The sequence below is a fragment of the Miscanthus floridulus genome, chromosome 18 (assembly GCF_019320115.1).
Source record: "Miscanthus floridulus cultivar M001 chromosome 18, ASM1932011v1, whole genome shotgun sequence".
NCBI lineage: Eukaryota > Viridiplantae > Streptophyta > Magnoliopsida > Poales > Poaceae > Miscanthus > Miscanthus floridulus.
In genome coordinates this window covers 24,469,291-24,486,811 of record NC_089597.1, presented here as the reverse complement: position 1 = coordinate 24,486,811, position 17,521 = coordinate 24,469,291, and the positions used below count along the sequence as shown (strand labels likewise).

Below are 17,521 nucleotides of genomic sequence, written 5' to 3'. Positions count from 1 at the left end.
TTTCGAGAAACAATTTATACAATGCTTGGAAATTTAAGGGTAAAAGCGACGTAGCTGTTCTATGTTCCAAGCGTTGGTGAGGATTTTGCCCTTCTCGTTGGCTAGCTTGTAAGTCCCGGGCTTCAGCACTTGAGCAACGATGTATGGTCCTTCCCATGGTGGGGTCAGCTTGTGGCGGCCTTTGTTGCTCTGTGTCAGCCTCAACACCAGGTCGCCTACCTTTAAGTCTTAGCTTTGAATGCGCTGGGCCTGATAGCGCCGTAGGGCTTGCTGGTACTTGGTTGAATGCAACAGCGCAATGTCTCGGGCTTCCTCCAGTTGGTCGAGGGCGTCCTCGCGGATGGTGCGGTTGCTTTGCTTGTTGTAGGCCTGTAGCCTCGGGGAACCATATTCCAAGTCAGTGGGGAGGATAGCCTCGGCACCATAGACTAGGAAGAAAGGTGTAAACCCCATGGCTTGGCTTGGTGTGTTCCTTAGGCTCCAGATGACCGACGGGAGTTTGGCGAGCCATTTCTTGCCAAACTTCTTCAACCGGTTGTAAATTCTTGGCTAGAGGCCTTGTAGGATCATGCCGTTAGCACGTTCTACTTGGCCATTTGTCCTTGGGTGTCCTATGGCCGACCAGGCCACACGAATGTGGTGGTCATCGCAGAATGTCAAGAATTTATTACCGGTGAACTGTGTCCCGTTGTCAGTGATGATGGTGTTTGGGACCCTGAACCTGTGGATGATGTCGGTGAAGAATAGCACTGCTTGCTCGGATTTGATTTGATTGATCGAACGAGCCTTGATCCATTTGGAGAACTTATCAATTGCTACCAATAAATGGGTGTAGCCCCGAGGGCCTTCTACAAAGGCCTAACCATATCGAGCCCCCACACAGCAAACGGCCACGTAATGGGGATGGTTTGGAGGGCTAGGGCCGGGAGGTGTGTCCGCTGAGCATAGTATTGGCATCCTTCGCAGGAGCGTACTAACTTGGTGGCATCGACAACCACCGTCGGCCAGTAGAACCCTTGGCGGAAGGCATTTCCGACGAGCGTCCGAGGCGCCGCATGGTGCCCGCAAGCCCCTGCGTGCAAGTCCCAAAGTAGGGCTTGGCCTACCTCGGTGGTGATGCATCGTTGGAGGACACCAGAGGGACTTCGCCTGTACAATTCACCATTGCAGAGGATGTAAGTTTTGGCTTGTCGCACAAGCCGTCGGGCTTTGGTCCTATCAATAGGAAGCTCTCCCTAAGCGAGCCAATCAAGGAACGGGACTCGCCAGTCCTCGCCCTGGTCGGTCTGGGGAGGCCCGGTGTCGACTTACATGACCTCAGGCTCGGCCGAAGGAGTCTCGGCAGTAGAGGGGGCGTCGAGCCCCGCAGTGGGTTCGGCCGGTGGGCCTTCTTCCGCTGCCGAGGCATAGTCAATGGAAGGCTTGTGGAGGTCCCTGGCAAAGACGTTCGAGGGGACCGGAGCCCATGCCGAGGCCATCTTTGCCAGTTCATCCGTGGCCTCGTTGTATTTCCGTGTGATGTGGTTGAGTTCGAGACCGTCGAACTTGTCTTCTAGGCAACGTACCATCTTGCAGTACGCCACCATTTTGGGGTCGAGGCAGTTTGACTCCTTCATGACTTGATCAACGACGAGCTGCGAGTCGCCCTAGATGTTGAGACGCCATACTCCAAGTTCGATGGTGATCTACAAGCCATTGACGAGGGCTTCGTACTCGGCTGCGTTGTTGGAGTCAGCGAAGTGGAGCCAAACCATGTAGCGCATATGTACTCCGAGGGGCAAGATGAAGAGCAGACCCACGCCTGCCCCGGTCTTCATCAGGGACCCATCGAAGTACATGGTCTAGTACTCCATCTAAATTTGAGCATGTGGCAGTTGGGTGTCGGTCCACTCAGCCACAAAATTGGCCAAGACCTAGGATTTTATTGCTTTTTGAGGCGCAAAGGTCAGGGCTTCCCCCATGAGTTTGATGGCCCACTTAGCAATCCTACCCGAGGCCTCCCGATTATGGATTATCTCTCCTAGGGGGAAAGACGATACCACAGTCATCGGGTGGGACTCAAAGTAGTGGCGCAGCTTGCGTCGAGCCAAGACTACGGCGTAGATCAGCTTTTGGATGTGGGGGTAGCGTGTTTTGGTCTCGGAGAGCACTTCGTTGATGAAGTAAATAGGTCCTTGGATGGGCAGAGCGTGACCTTCTTCCTGCCTCTTCACTACCACGGCCACGCTGGCTACTTGGGTCGTTGCGGCGACATAGAGTAAGAGGGCTTTGTCCCTAGCAGGCGGTACCAGGACGAGAGGATTGGTGAGCAGCGCTTTGAGCTTGGCGAGGGCCTCTTCAGCCTTGGGGATCCAAGAAAAGCGTTCGGATTTTCTTAAGAGGCAATACAGAGGTAAGCTCTTTTCGCCAAGGCGCGAGATGAAGCGGCTCAGGGCCGCAAGGCATCCCATGACCATCTGCACTCCCTTGAGGTCTTGGATTGGTCCCATGCTGGTCACGGCCGAGACCTTCTCTGGGTTGGCCTCAATGCCGCGTTCTGAGACTATGAATCCCAAGAGCATCCTCGGGAGACCCCGAACACACACTTCTCGGGGTTGAGTTTGATGCCCTTCTCTCTAAGGCATTTGAAGGCTATCTTTAGGTCGTCGACGAGATCCCTGGCCTTTCTGGACTTGACCACGATGTTGTCCACATAGGCCTCGATGGTTCACCCCATATGGTCGCCAAAGACCTAGGTCATGCACCGCTGGTATGTGGCTCCTGTGTTTCTGAGGCCGAAAGGCATAGTCACATAGCAGTACATGCCAAATGGGGTGATGAAAGAAGTCGCGAGCTGGTCGGACTCTTTCATCTTGATTTGATGGTAACCAGAATATGCATCAAGAAAAGACAGGGTCTCGCACCCCGCAGTGGAGTCAACGATCTGATCGATTCGAGGTAATGGGAAGGGGACTTTTGGATAGGCTTTATTCAAACCGGTGTAGTCTACACACATCCTCCATTTCCCATTTTTCTTCTTAACTAACACAGGGTTAGCCAACCACTCTAGATGGGATACTCCTTGATGAACCCGGCTGCTAAGAGTTTCTGCACCTCCTCGCCGATGGTCCTACGCTTTTCCTTGTTGAATCGGCATAGGCATTGCTTCACTGGTCTGGAGCCAGCCTGGATGTCCAAGGCGTGCTCGGCAACCTCCCTCGGTATGCCCGGCATGTCTGAGGGACTCCATGCGAACATATCGGCATTCACATGGAGAAAGTCGACGAGCACGACTTCCTATTTGATGTCGAGGGTGGCACTGATCCTCAGCGCCCGGTCATCGAGGCAGGCGGGGTTGACTGGGACGAGTTTAACGGCCTCCGTGGGCTCAAACGTCCCTACGCGACGCTTAGAGTCAGGCGCCTCGCCCCCGAGTCGGTCGAGGTTGGCGATGAGGGTCTCGACCTCCACGAGAGCCTCGACGTACTCAAAGCACTCGATGTCGCAGTCGTATGCATGTTCGTACGTGGACTCAATCATGATGACGCTGTTGGGACCTGGCATCTTGAGCTTGAGGTAGGTGTAGTTGGGGACTGCCATGAACTTGGCGTAACACGGCCACCCCAGGATGGCATGGTAGGTTCCCCTGAATCCGACTACCTCAAAGGTAAGGACCTCCTTGCGGTAGTTGGAGGGGGTGTCGAAGCAAACGGGAAGGTCGATGCGCCCGAGGGGTCACGTGCGTTTCCCTGGCATGATGCCATGGAAAGGCGTGGCGTCACCCCGGAGCCACGACTGGTCAATCTCCAGGAGCTCTAGGGTGCTGGCGTAGAGGATGTTGAGGCCACTGCCTCCGTCCATCAACACCTTGGTGAGTCAGGTGTTGCCGACGATCAGGTCAACAACGAGTGGGTACTGCCCAGGATTTGGGACATGGTCAGGGTGTTCATCTCGATCAAAGGTGATCGCCTCCTGAGACCAGTCAAGGTATTGGGGAGTGGCAACCCTGACTGAGAAGACCTCTCAGCGTTCCCTCTTTTGCTGGCGTGCCGTAAGACACGCCGAGGGTCCGCCAAAGATCATGAAGGCGTTGTGCACCTCGGGGAACCCGTCGTCCTTGTCATCGTCTCGGTCGCCGGTGCCTTTCTACTTGGCATCGTCGTTGGGGAGCCTGAGCTTGGCATAGTAACACCAGAGCATGGAGCAATCCTCGAGGGCATGCTTTACCAGGCCCTGGTGGTAAGGGCAGGGTTTCTTAAGCATGTCATCGAAGGGCCTGGGGCCCCTAGGGCCTTGGGGATTCTTGCGCTCTGCGGCCACGACCAGATTGGCCTCGAGGACGTCCTACTTCCCCTGGCGACCCTTTTTCTTTCTCTTGGGGAGGTGGGGAGCCGAGGCCTTAGGGGCCTCATCCCTCTGCTTCCCTTTGGCATCGCTATCGGGGAAGATGGCCCCAACAACCTCTTTGCCCGAGGTGAAGTTGGTGGCGATGTCGAGGAGCGCGGTGGCTGAGCGTGGTACGTTCCGGCCTAACTCTTAGACCAAGTCTTGGCAGGTGGTGCCGGAGAGGAAAGCCTAGACGATTTCTGAGTCACCGACGCTGGGCAACTCGGTGCACTGTTTGGAGAAGCGTCAGATGAAGTCCCAAAGAGACTCATCCAGTTTCTGGCAATAGCTCTTAAGGTCCCAGGAGTTCCTAGGGCGTACGTATGTGCCCTAGAAATTCCTAACAAAGATCCTAACCAAGTCGCGCCAGCTGTGGATCTATGAGGGAGGAAGGTGCTCGAGCTAGGCTCGCGCTAAGTCTGACAAGAGCAAGGGGAGGTTGCGGATGATGAGCAGGTCATCGTCCGCGCCACCTAGCTGACAAGCTAGGCAGTAGTTGGCAAGCCAGAGTTCGGGATTGGTCTCGCCGCTATACTTTGTGAGGTTGGCTGGTTGCCGAAACCGGGCCGAGAAATGAGCAACGCGGATGGCTCTACTGAAGACTTGAGGGCCAGGCGGTTCAGGAGAAGGACTGCAGTCCTCCTCACTGTCATAACGGCCACCTCGGTGCGGATGGTAGCCCTAGGCGGGCCCCTTATTGTCGTGGCATCATCGCCTGCTGACCACATCATGGTCTCCCTGCACCTCGCGCTGGTTGCCGAGGCGATCAAGCAGCAAGGGGACCCTGTAGGCTATCGGTGCCTGAGCGGGCTCGGGACGAACCGAGGCTTCCCTATCCTACCGAGGCGGTGCCGCGGGAAGGTCCGAGGCACCCCCACACTGTCGAGAGGCAGAACTCTCGGCTTGCTGCACCGCGGCGGTCTCGAGGAGATCCTGGAGCTCGCCGTGGACCCGTTGCCCCTCCGTGGTAGAGGGCTCGGGCATCGCACGGACTAGCATCGCCGCAGCAGCGACGTTCTGGCTAGCGCGATTGAAGATTGGGGGTTGCTCACTCCCCTTGTCGTCGTGGATGCGGTGGTGCACGTCGCAGACCCTCTATCGGGCTCCTCCACCCTCGCCGCGACCTCGCTGCTCCTATTCGAGAGTGTCTCGAAGCTATTATAGGAGGAGTCGATCTTGTTCGACCTTGGCCCGAAGCTCACGGAGTTGTTCTAGGTCTAGGCGTTGAGGTTGTGCGGGGGCAAGGTTCCTGCTACGCGCTGCTGGTGGGACAACACGTGGAGGTGTGGCGGTGTTCGCTCCCTGGCGAAGCAAGGACCGGTTGCCTGCACCCGGGCAAAGCGGGGAACGGCTACCCACACCCTCGTCCTCCTCGCCTACCCTCGGCATTCTGAGCCCGACGTGGAAACACTCGCGAGTGGGGTCATGGGTGCCCTCATCGTCGGAATCAGAGTTGCCAAAGCAGTAGTCGCTTGCGGCCAAGAAGTGGCGCATGGCTTCAGAGTCGTGGAGTCCAGAGAAATCCACTCTGGCCCATGCCTCATCCTCCTCCGAGGAGTCAGCATGGGTGTGGGTCGACGCGGTGGTGTCGAAGTCGAGGGCGAAGCGCTGGCGACGTCCTGAGGGATCCATGTGAGCGGAAGCGTAGGCATAAGCGTAGGAGGAGGCGGCATTTCTCAACCCGAAGGGGTATGGGGATGGTGCCATCACTGGGCTCTGCTCCACTAGAGCTGGCTCCTTAGGGAGTGGTGGAGCGGAGCTTGATGATGGGGCGTCGCCGCACGCCACTGGTGTTTTTCCCTTGTCCAGGCTCAGGCTAGACAGGTCCCTAACTAGGGACCTTGTGCCAATAGCTGGTCATGGGATACCGGCAGAGAGCGACGTGTTGCCCTGAGTTCGCATGGTGTCGGGGTGACCCTGCTCGAGTCATGCCTGGCGAGCGCGGTGGGAGCGGCCGCCCGGGCGCCGCCTGTGCCTGGGCTGTGGGTGCGTGACGTCGTGGTCGGTTGGTGGAGCTTGGGGCGTGAGGAGTACCATGTCGTACTCATGCCCTAGAGAGATGAACTCTAGGCTCCCAAACCAGATCATCGTGCCGAGACATAGCGGTCGTACGGGGTCTGCCATCCGGAACTTGTTGGGATGACAAAACTGACATGCAGAGGCCCCTACTTGGCACGCCAACTGTTGGTGTTTTAGACCGGCGGGTCCTTAACCAACTAGTAAATTTGTACTGCATGTTCCCAATTCCGGATGGTGATGCAAAGAGACACAAAGTTTATACTGGTTCGGGTAATGGGTACCCTACGTCTAGTTTGAGAGATCGATCTTGTATTCCTTGCACCAAAATACTCGTAGTAGGGGGTTACAAGCAGGGCGAGAGAGGGGGCTTAGTCCCAGGTCTCTTCGTGGTGCGGCGTGGATTGCTTAAGATGTTGATCTCAAGCCGTGGGCGAGCTCGAGTGTTTGTCCGTGCGTTTATGCATGAGTTCATTGCGTGAGCCTAGGTCTAATCGCCTGTGTTCGATCCTCCTCCTAGAAACGGCCTAGGTCCCTCCCTTTTATAGTTGAAGGGGGGACGAGGGTAATATATTCGCTAGCTACACGACGTCGTGCCGATGGAGGCGGCATGTCCGAGCCCTGTAGCCCGTTCCTATGGCGGTGTGGTCGACAAAGTGGTCCATCCTTGAAGTACTAGGGCGACGCGCCGGTCACATCCGATCCTATGTGTCGTGGGAGCTCTAGTGTTATCTCAAAGCGGGTGTGATAGTCGGTGCGCTGGTCACTGCGTGTTGGCAACGCGAGAGGCCGAGGCTTAATTGGTGCCGAGGCTGAGCCATCATGGGAGGCTCGGTAGACATGAACCCCGCGGTTGCTGAGACCCCACAGTAGATTGCCGAGGCTTGGAGGGAGCAGTTGGGCTTGTATGCTGATTCCGAGGCTATGGTGACCCGGATTTGACTCCCCATGCCGCGTTGTTTCTGGGGAAGGGATTAGGTGGCATAGTGTAGTTCAGACGCTGATCGTGGGCACAGCACCAGTGCACAGTGGTCGATAACCCCTACCCCGTCCTGCTCTGGACGGTATGGCGTCGATGTGACCTCCCGTCCCGTCGGCCCCTCCGCTGTGTCGAGCCGTCGTCCGGCTGAGATTGTGGGAGTGGTTGACGCATTAATGGGACGCGATGCGTTGTTGGGAAGGCTGGTCGAGGCGGGAGCAACAGGTTATTACCGAGCTGGCCTTGAGCGATATGGAGAATCGCTGTCTCGTGCGAGGCTATCCGCGCGGGGCCTCGGGCGAGACGGAGAAGGGGTTCCTTGTCGAGGCCTCCCGCGTGAGGCCTCGCGCGAGGCGGAGATTCATCAGGCTGTCGAGACCTCCCGTGCGAGGCCAAAGGCGAGGCGGAGAGCCGGCGGGCTCGGCCGGGGCCGGTGGTTAACCAATGGCTTACCTTCTGGCTTTGTTTTTTATGGGGTTGAAGTGGTTCTTTCGATATATGCTAGGGGTACCCCGTTTTATGGTACCCGACACATTGCTACATGCACCTTTGGTAGGTGGCGCCAGCGTTCTTCAAGCCAAAAGGCATGGTCACATAGCAGTACGAACCATACGGGGTAATGAACGAGGTTGCGAGCTGATCGGACTCTTTCATCGTGATCTGGTGGTAGCCCGAGTAGGCATCCAAAAAGGAGAGGATCTCGCAACCCGAGGTGGAGTTGACTATCTGGTCTATGCGCGGCAAAGGGAAGTGATCCTTTGGGCATATCTTGTTGAGGCTAGTATAATCAACGCACATTCTCCACTTCCCGATTGCCTGTTCTTCCTGCCGCCGAGTGGACGTCATCATCATGCCAGGCATGATGTCGGTTGCTGACGACGCTGCGAGTGTCTGGATGTGGATCAGGCTGCTCGTGTATCGACGGTCGGTGCGGAGCAGGCGCTAGGTCGGACCGAGGCACAGTTGCTGCCTCCCGAGCCGCACCTAGCGGCTATAGCGGCGAGTGGATGGAGCGATCTGTCTAGCACGTCCCTGCTCCCCCGGTGGGGAGAGAGGGCGCGTGTTGGAGTCACGATGTGGAGCTTTTTTATTGTTGTACGGCGGCGGCTTCTACTAGAACCTGGAGGTTCTGATAGACCTCTCGCTCCTAGGGGTCGACGAGCTCAGGGGCACCGCACAGAAGCATTGCTGCAGCAGCGATGTTCTGGCTAGCCCAAGCGAACTGTGGGAGGTCGTTCCCCTCGTTCATGATTCTATTTTGGACCTGGTGGGAGCGACCCCGAGCATCGCCGACCGGGTCATGCGCACAGGGCGCAGCGTGCTGTACCGAGTGCGCCGGCGCAGGCGGTGGATGGTCCTGCCGCCGTTGTCGTAGTTCCTCAGCGTGTCCTTGCGCAAGCACGAAGGCCCCCGCACGCAGGTTCAGAGGGGTGTGGGTCTGCACAGACTCCGCAACTACTGGTGGCTGCCCCAGAGCGTCCGCCATAATGCACTCCCAGGACGGTTGGTGGCCAGGCGCCACGTCACAGATGCTGAAGCCATCGCTCTCAACCTCGTTGTCCAGGAGTTCGTAGAAGCAGGTGGGAGCATAGCTCGCCATCCCTATGAATTTGGATGTGAAAGGAGGTGGCATCAGCATCTTTCAAAGCCTCCGGGCATATGCGCCCGTGGAGGACGCGAGGCCGTAGGGGAACCAGTCATGTAGTGGTTGCGATGCGGACAACATGGTCCCTCCAGATAATTGATGAAAGATAGTAAATAGCGAGCAAATAAAAGTATGGGCATTACTTATAGCGGGGTTTGAGCAGAGAGTTTGCTCGGAATGAAGCGTATATGCCGCGCCCTTGAAGTCATCGTGTGTCCCAGAGCCGATGGAGGGTTCCCCTCCGATGGGCGCCAGAACGAGAGCCTCCTCGCGGAGGTGCAGTACGTCGAGCCTATCGGCGACGAAGTCCAGGCTTTCGAAGAGGAAGGCCTGGGATGGCTCAAAGATGGGTGGAGCCCACATCCCAACAGACAAGAGTGTGGGAAACTCTAGTGAGCCGAAGCGAATCATATCGCCTGAGTCTGCCACAGCGAGGGTGGCGGAAAGGTGGGCCATCCGATGACCAAAAAGTGTTGAATGTACAGTGTCTTCCCCACGGACGGCGCCAACTGTCGGTGCAGAAAGTGACCAACACGTAAATATTTGTAGTTTTGTCGTACGTTGTGATCGGATGTGGCCTAGCACTCAATGACACAGGGTTTATACTGGTTCAGGTAACGTGCCCTACGTCCAGTTTGAGTCGGTCGGTGACTTTATTCCTGAGCCTAGGTGCTCGAAGTTTGCAGTGGGGTTACAAACGAGAAGAAGAAAGATGGGGTGTACAAGAGGTCCGGTCGGCTCCGGTCGGAAGGGCCGAGAGCGACAGGAGCTCCGCTATGAGCTAAGTGTTCAAGCGTGTGCTTGAGGTCCGAACCTGATGGTTTTGTGGTTGTGAGCTAGTGAGCTTGAATCTATCGACCTGGGTTCACTTATCTTTTTTTACTGGAAGAGAGCGCATCCCCTTTTATAGATGAAGGGGATGGCCTTACAAGTGAGAGGTAGAGAGTTCGTATATTCCTAAGTCTTGTTGCCTACGATGGTGGGTACAGGACGACTATAGACGCCCACAACACTGTTGATGTCACTGTTGGATGCATATGGGAGGTTCCGTCGTCCTTCTCTGGGTATGGCGGATGTCGGCACCTGCATACACTGTTGATGCCCAGAGGCATGTGAGGGATTTCACCATGTGCACTCGGTATGGTAAATCCCAGCGCCCACAACACTGTCGATGCCCAGAGGCATGTGGGGGGCCTTACCGTATGGGAGTTAATGGCGCCCGCAACACTGTAGAGGGAAAAAGTCGGCGCCTACAATACTGTTTGTGTCAGGGCGGTTACGGAGTACTGTTCCGTGCAGGGTATGGTCCCTGGTACTGCGGTTTGACTTGTGAGCCTTGCCTTGCTTTTCTCCGCACGTCTCCTGGTCCCTACCGAGCGGGCGTCCCCGGTCGATTGATCCCAATCGGCTCTGATCGTGCCAGTCGGAGAAGAGCGGTGAGTAGGGGCTGGGCGTATCCCCGGTCGGAGAGTGCGAGGTCGGAGTCGGAAGTAGTGTTTGGGCTAGGCCTTCCGATCGGAGAGGCCGTCCGGAGGCGGTTGGAGTCCGAAGTGAGCGCTCCGGTCGGAGAGGTGGACCGAAGTAGTCGACGAGCGGGCGCTGTTCCTCTTCGGCCAGTCCTTCCGGTCGGTGACTGGACCGTCCTTTCGGTTTGTTGTTTTAGATTCTTGGGCCGGCCCATGAGTTGCGTGCTGTCTGCTTGGGTCGAGTCTTGGCGTGGAAGCTGGTCCCCGAGGGACCCTTGTTCATGAACCCGACAATATTTCTTTTGAGATGGAAACCGAATGGTTTTTAATTTTTTTTTTCGAGAAATCTGAATGGTTTCTGATGCTATGAGTGAAACGCAGACTGAAGAAGCATGGGCCAATGGGCCGTAACATTTCAAGTTCCACCGTCCCGGCCCAACGTTTCCCTTCACTCCCCTCTCTGTCTGTCTCCCACCGGCGATCTGAAAGCCCTCGCCGTCGCTTGCCCGCCGCGCATGCTCATCCTCGGCGAGTCGGCGATGTAAACCTCGCCGGGAAACTGGAAGAAGCCATCCGAATCTCCGATCGGCCACCCGTCTCTACCTCCAAAGACGACCCCCATCTACCTGCGCCGTGCCTCTTTTGAAAAATCCCTCTCGACGGTTGTGCAGCCGCCAGCCAGGCAAGGCAAGGCCGCAGCAAGTATGCGCGAGTGGGTTCCCTGCCTCCTCGCTTCTCTGTGACCGGACGCCATTGGTCCCAGTAAAGTCTCGCGCCCCTATCCCCTGATATTCATCCCCTTTTGAGGTGGCCTGATTAATTTGGTGCGCGGGTTTGATTGACATAGATGATAGAACTACAGACCATCTCATCTGCATGACGACACTATTCGTTCGACCTGGATTTTTTTTTTAATGAGAATTCAAATCGGTGGATATTATTTGCTGATATTGTCCATAGTTTATCCTTGATAGGTGGCCAGGTCTTTACTCGTTAAATCCCTCTCTGAAACATAGGAATTTCGATGGAATTGTACAGGATCTTCAGGAAGAAGTAGAAATCCTGGAAGGATTTTTGGCCTTCTGGTACTAGTTAGTATATATAATCAACATTTCTGGAAAGTAAAATGAGAATTCGTAAGAACTATATACTGCTAGGTCCATTTTTCTTTAAGAACTATGTACTATTAGGCCTTTTTCTATTTAGTCTTGTACCATAATTCTATATATTCAGGTTGGTTGCAGTTGCCTTCTCAAATTCCATGTGTTACTTTATGCTGCTGCTTGTCACCAGGAGTTTACGAATGGTTATGTTTGTTATTCACTGTGAACTTTAACTTTATTTTTTATAATAACCCGTATATTAAAGTATATTAAAATAGAGATAACATGTACAAAGATTTTGAAACCCCCGTCCCAAAGTACAGACTTGTAGCTTCCTATCTATATATTATACTATAAAAGAGTCAATACAATGATTCTAATAATGACGCTCGTTTTCATAGTTATGCTTATTGTTTACTGTTAACTTGGCTAAAACTCTGAATCCTCGGTCACTTCTTGTTATTTGTGCAGTCTTCTTGCATGACAATGGGCACACGATCTTCGCCTTGGCCAGACCTTCAGCCGGAGCTTCTGGGTCTAGTCTTTAAGAGGTACCCCTCCCTTGCTGATCGCGTTCGACAACGAGCAGTCTGCCGCACATGGCGCGGCAATGCTCAACTTGAGCCCCTGCCCCCGCCGCTCCCCTGGGTGGCCTTATTTGATGGGACCTTCCTCAGCATTCCAAGTGGTGAAATTCACCGTATGCCTGTACCGAGTGGTGCTTCTTGCCATGGTTCTGTGGACAACTGGCTCTTCCTCGTGCACAATAACGGTTGGTGCTCATTGATGAACCCTTTCTCCAAGGCTAAGTTACAGCTTCCTGACCTGACCACTATTTGGCGTCATGAGATGAGGACCGTGAAGTATAGGTATGCCTACTCGAGAAATTCATTTCTCTATAAGTTGGCAGTGCCCTCGTCCGTGTCCTTGACACCAGATTCGTTTTTTGCTGCGTTTACCACGGACAGCTTTTTTCATGGTACAATTTCTATTTTCCAGCCCCCAATTGCTACCGACACAGTCAGCAACAAAGATATTAAGAGCATCGTTGATATTGTGTTCTTTGATGGAAAGCTGTATGCTCTCAATGTGTATGCAAATCTATTTGTCTTGGAGATTGGTGAGGGCCACAAAGGCATGCCAAAAATACCAGCTACCAGATGTATAGTTGACTCCATTGAGGCTTCAAGGTGATGTAACCGAACCTACGACGAGAGGTGCATGTATGTAAACTTCAATTATCTGGTTGAATCTGATGGTAAGCTATTGCATGTGAGGAGGGATGTTGCAATATTGTTCCCCCTAACAGATGAGCATTTGGTGCGTGCACGTACTGTTTGGTTTGATGTCTTTGAGGCAGACTTGACTGCAGATTCTTGCCGTAAGTGGAAGATAGTCAATACATTGGGAGGCCAAGCACCCTTTGTCGGCAGATGCTCCAAGTCCTTACCTGCTGCAGAACCTCATGTGGAGGACTGCATTTACTTCATTTCCGACTATCTCAAGACAGAACCTCATGTGGATCCTCTCTGTGATTCTGGTGTTTTCAACATGAGAAATGGGAAGATCACACCATTGTTGCCTGAGACGGTGGTGGTGCAGACACAAGGTGGCAGAAGAGGTCGTCGAACATGTTTTTTTCCTTCTGAAGCTATGTAATCCGCTTTCCACAGAGCGTGCTTGTATTTTGGTTTTTTCATATATATCCTGAATTGGAGACTGGACTCTGCCTATCAGTATGTTGGTGATGGGTCTCTGTCCACAAGGCAAGGATGATCTTGATGAGATATGCCCCCAAGACAAGTCTTGCTTTGCATCATGTTTCATCTTTATTATTATTATTATCTGGCTATGCCGTGTTTTTCATTCACTTCTAAGATGTAAGCTTAGCAACACTGAAATAATAGACGTTTTCAGCTGAACGTTATTAATATGTTTCCATCTGATTTGTCGTGCATAGAACCATTTTATTTATGGCTTGTGGCCGTATGTGATGCATGCTGCTTCCCCGCTACTATAATGAGATTGATAAGCAGAGCTGGCAGTCATGTATGTTTGTGTGGTGGCAATGTTATGTGTTCAAACTAGGAAGGAATATTCATATCAGGAGTGCAGCGTTAGTATCGTTGGAGTTACTCTGCCAGGCCATTTCTGTGCTGAACTGGTAGCTAGTCTTTGTGTTGTGTTATGAGCTGTTTCAGCTTTTCTAGGTTCATCGTGTTGTGTTGACGGCCCTTTGTTGTGCTATGCCAGTGCGTCTGGCAAAGTGAAACGCTGGATCATTTTGCCAACTTGCTCGACAACGTTTGGATCCAACTGGCACGGTGGATCATCCTCATCCTGTCAGGCTCCGGTTCATTGCCACGGCGCCAGCGGACCAGAACGTCAACCAAACCATGCAACACTCCTCGTCAGTCTCCCGCTACGCTGTCCTTGACAGAGCTCTTCCACACTGCTTTCAGAAAATGCATAACACTGATTTCAGAAAATGCATCAGATGTTTGAAAGCCAGTCATTCAGTAGACAAGTGGACTCATCAGCAAACTAACATTTTTGTGATTTCAGTGGTGCTTCAGAAAAGGGGATTTACAAAGAGACGAACCAGTCATTCAGTAGACAAACGGGCTCGTCAGCAGACTTCACATTTTTGTGATTTCAGCGGCACTTCAGTACACAAATGGACTCATCAGCAGACTTGACATTTTTTTTATTTCAGTGGTATTTCAGGGGGGTTTACAAAGAGACAAAGTAAGAACGAGGAAGCATCAGTTGTAAGAATGGCTTCACTATACATGTCATTCATTTCATCTAGTTAACGTTTCTATCACAACACAAAAATAGAAACTGAAATGCACATGCACCACATCTCAGGCGAGGGCTACCCTTGGCTGAGTGGAACTTGCGTGCTGTTTTCAGGTGCTCGTCCTTTTAGCATTCTCCCTACTCAGCAGCAGCATACAGTCTTTGCCGAATTTCTGATTGGCTCAAAGTGGCATCAATGCTGAAAATTAACAGTGCAATGAATTAGACTTTTCATATTTAAAATGCTAAGGGAGTAGCTAAGGATGAGAGAGTACTGATACTTGAACATCAAACATGAGTCTTAAAAAAATGCTTACCAGCACAGGGCATCTCCGCTTCGAGCAGTTTTCTCAGAGACCCAATCTGGAACGAGCTCTTTCAACAGTGTAAGATGATCCTCAACTTCACCTACAGAAATAGTCATTCAATGTCAGAATAGTTACAAAAGATTGTGGAAACAAATGTCTAACACAGAAAAACACAGATAGAGATAAAAGTTCACATACTTTTGTCTGCTATCTTAGGACTGCTTGCAATAATCTTGTGGATTAGCTCCTGCTTTGTCATTACAGACCGCTGTCTTGACTGATAGATAAGGAATATGGTGTCAAAGGTGCTTGGCAGGGAAGCAATCAACTTCTGCCTTTTAACCTGATCAGCGAACCCAGTTTCCTTCTCTTCCAAAGCCCTCTCTTCCTTCTCTTTCACCTGTAAGCAATACATATGTTATTCTTGGTTCATAATAGAGCAAACAGTCAACAGAAATCATTGCAGGTATTGGAAAGGACTTACCGATTGAAGGAGGGATTGTGGAAGAAAACTGAGTAACTCATCATCAGCATCAGCACCAGATATGCTTGCACTTTGCTTCTCTCCATCCATACTACTATCCTTTGTTGGAGTGGTAAACAACTTGGCACGAGCTGATCTCTTTGCCATTTTCAGAGGCGGAGTGTCATAACCTGTGGCAGAGATCGGTCTCTTTGGTGTCTTAAGGTCTGGCGTAGGCGCCATTAACCTCACTGGTGTAGAGGCAAATTTTGCAGGGGTGTTTTCTAAAACACCAGACTTGCAGAGGACTTCTTTAGCACTTGATTTATCATCAACACACATGCTACCAGAAACACCCCGACTGAAGAGGGAATTTCTGCTCAGTGGTGACGAAACAGTGGAAGCAACCTTCACCAGTGGACTGGATGCGCTAGCTGTTGTAGAGCTAATTGGAGATCTCTGTGAAAACCTTCTCTTGAATGACTGTGACATGTATGACATCACAACGGTCTGCTGTCCATTGACATCAGATGGCTTGAGTGGGGCCGAAGATTCAGGAACAGTCCTTTGTTCATCCTGGGGCGTGCTCGATCTTGTTTGGTTAAATGGATGTGGCAACTCATGCTCAGGAATGTCATCACCCTGAAATTAACAGAGGCAACATTATTATAATCTTCATCTGATTAGAAGAACAAGCTTGGAACTTCTGATGAAACAGTAACCAACTGTGAAGCATAAAACGATTTCCTTACCTCAGGGTGCTCCCTGTAGAATTCCACAAGCCTCTGCCTAAAGATCCTTCTTAATGCTAAGTACGCTGTTTCCCCCTTTTGCTTCACGGCGTTCTCAACAGCATTGACTAGGAGGTTCACCTGAAGATCAGGGTACATGCAGCATGTCGTGTCATCACGCAAAAGGATCTTATTAATGACAATTGCCTCCGGCATTATGTACTTGAGCTGTGCAAGATGGCTGTGGGTAAATCTCCTGTGGACAGTCAAAAAATTAGGTAACTTATTAATACAATAATCCAGCACAGCAGTTATTGTATGACTATTTGTGAACAAGATTTATACCGCTCGGTCAAATGCTGAATGCTAGAACAGATGTTGGGGAATGTGGCCTTGGATCCCTTCATACGGAGCAGCCGGGTGGAGCTCTCCAGGCAATTGAAGAACTCGCAGAGCATCTCGTAGCTGCAATACCAGTCAAGATATATCATCACCAGAGAAACGAATCGCCTAGGAATTATTTATGTTCTACTTATTACATAAACCCACAGCTAGAGGTTCTATATATTACATAAATTCGCTGCTAACATCCTAAAATGACCCCTTTTATCGAGAGGTAAATTTCAGATTGGGGAAAAGTAAAATCAGCGTTGCTGGAAACTAAATAAAACGAAATTTGCAACCAGTTCGATTTCCAAGCGTAAACCAGATCCGAAATCACATTGGGGACAGGGATCTTTACCTCTCCGGCAGCTTGACCTCCGCCTTGCGCTTGACGGGGCTCCGGCTAGACCCGGCGCCAACGCCGAGCTCCCGCTCGACGGACTCGAGTTCATCCTCCACCGCCGCCTCAGCATGCGCCGCCGGCCGCCGCAGCCCTAGCGCGGCCCGGCGGATCTCCTTGACGGAGAACGCCACGCTGCGGCCGCACGCCCTCGGCATCTCCTCCGGCTTCTCCGGCGTCGGGATCTGCTCGGCGGCCGTCGCCATCGCCAGCGCCGGCGCCAGCTTATTCGCGGGCTTCTCCGGCGTCCGGACCTCGTCCGCCAGAGAGGCGGACTCCCTCAGCTTGTGCGGCGGCGGCGCCGCGGCCGTCGTCGTCTTGGCCTTCTTGGACGGCCGGGTGGCGTCCATCTCAATCCTGAGAGGGGGAGGGTTGCGGCGTCTCGGTGGCTGGTGATTTGGGTCGGGGATTAACGACTGAGGGACCCGGATCAGGATGGTGCATATATACGGCGGGTTACCGGGTGGGAGATGGCGCGAAGATCTGGCGGGAACGGGGGATGGCGCGAAGACCTGGCGGGAACGGAGATGGCGCCAAGGGACGCGGGCCAGGCCACGTGGGCAAGCGAGATGGGGAGGCGTTCGCGCCACTTCGAACTAGACTGACTACAGTTGTTAAAAAAAAAACTAGACGACAGCCCATGAGCTGTCCCATATTTTATTATTTTATACACTGGGCCCAGCCCGATGGTAGGGCCCACAAGCCCACATTACGGCGCGCGGGCTCTACCTCACCTCACCCTCGGTGCCTCCGGTCAGGTGGTCACACGGCACGAGCCCTCGCCGGCTCGCCGCCGCCTCGGCAAGACGGCAACGTAAGCCTCACCGGAGAAAAGCCACGATGCACCGATTCCGGCGCC

The 17,521-nt window shown here is 53.0% G+C and overlaps 1 protein-coding gene across 1 annotated transcript; it reads right to left on the bottom strand.

Moving 5' to 3' along the window:
• Nucleotides 1-14,254: 14,254 nt before the first annotated feature.
• On the bottom strand, nucleotides 14,255-17,058 carry LOC136522546 (CDT1-like protein a, chloroplastic). Its single transcript, XM_066516353.1, has 7 exons — nucleotides 16,621-17,058; nucleotides 16,224-16,343; nucleotides 15,900-16,134; nucleotides 15,169-15,789; nucleotides 14,883-15,084; nucleotides 14,694-14,784; nucleotides 14,255-14,575 (listed from the first exon to the last, which is right to left on the bottom strand). Exons 1-7 carry the CDS (start codon nucleotides 17,010-17,012, stop codon nucleotides 14,515-14,517), a joined length of 1,722 nt encoding a protein of 573 aa, XP_066372450.1. The 5' UTR covers nucleotides 17,013-17,058; the 3' UTR covers nucleotides 14,255-14,514.
• Between the last annotated feature and the right edge of the window lie 463 nt (nucleotides 17,059-17,521).

Coding starts and splice junctions, on each gene's coding strand:
- LOC136522546 (XM_066516353.1), bottom strand. CDS start 17,012: ATGGACGCCACCCGGCCGTCCAAGAAGGCCAAGACGACGACGGCCGCG. Junction 16,344..16,620: donor GAGGTCAAGCTGCCGGAGAG/GTAAAGATCCCT, acceptor CTGGTATTGCAG/CTACGAGATGCTCTGCGAGT. Junction 15,790..15,899: donor TCTACAGGGAGCACCCTGAG/GTAAGGAAATCG, acceptor TGTTAATTTCAG/GGTGATGACATTCCTGAGCA.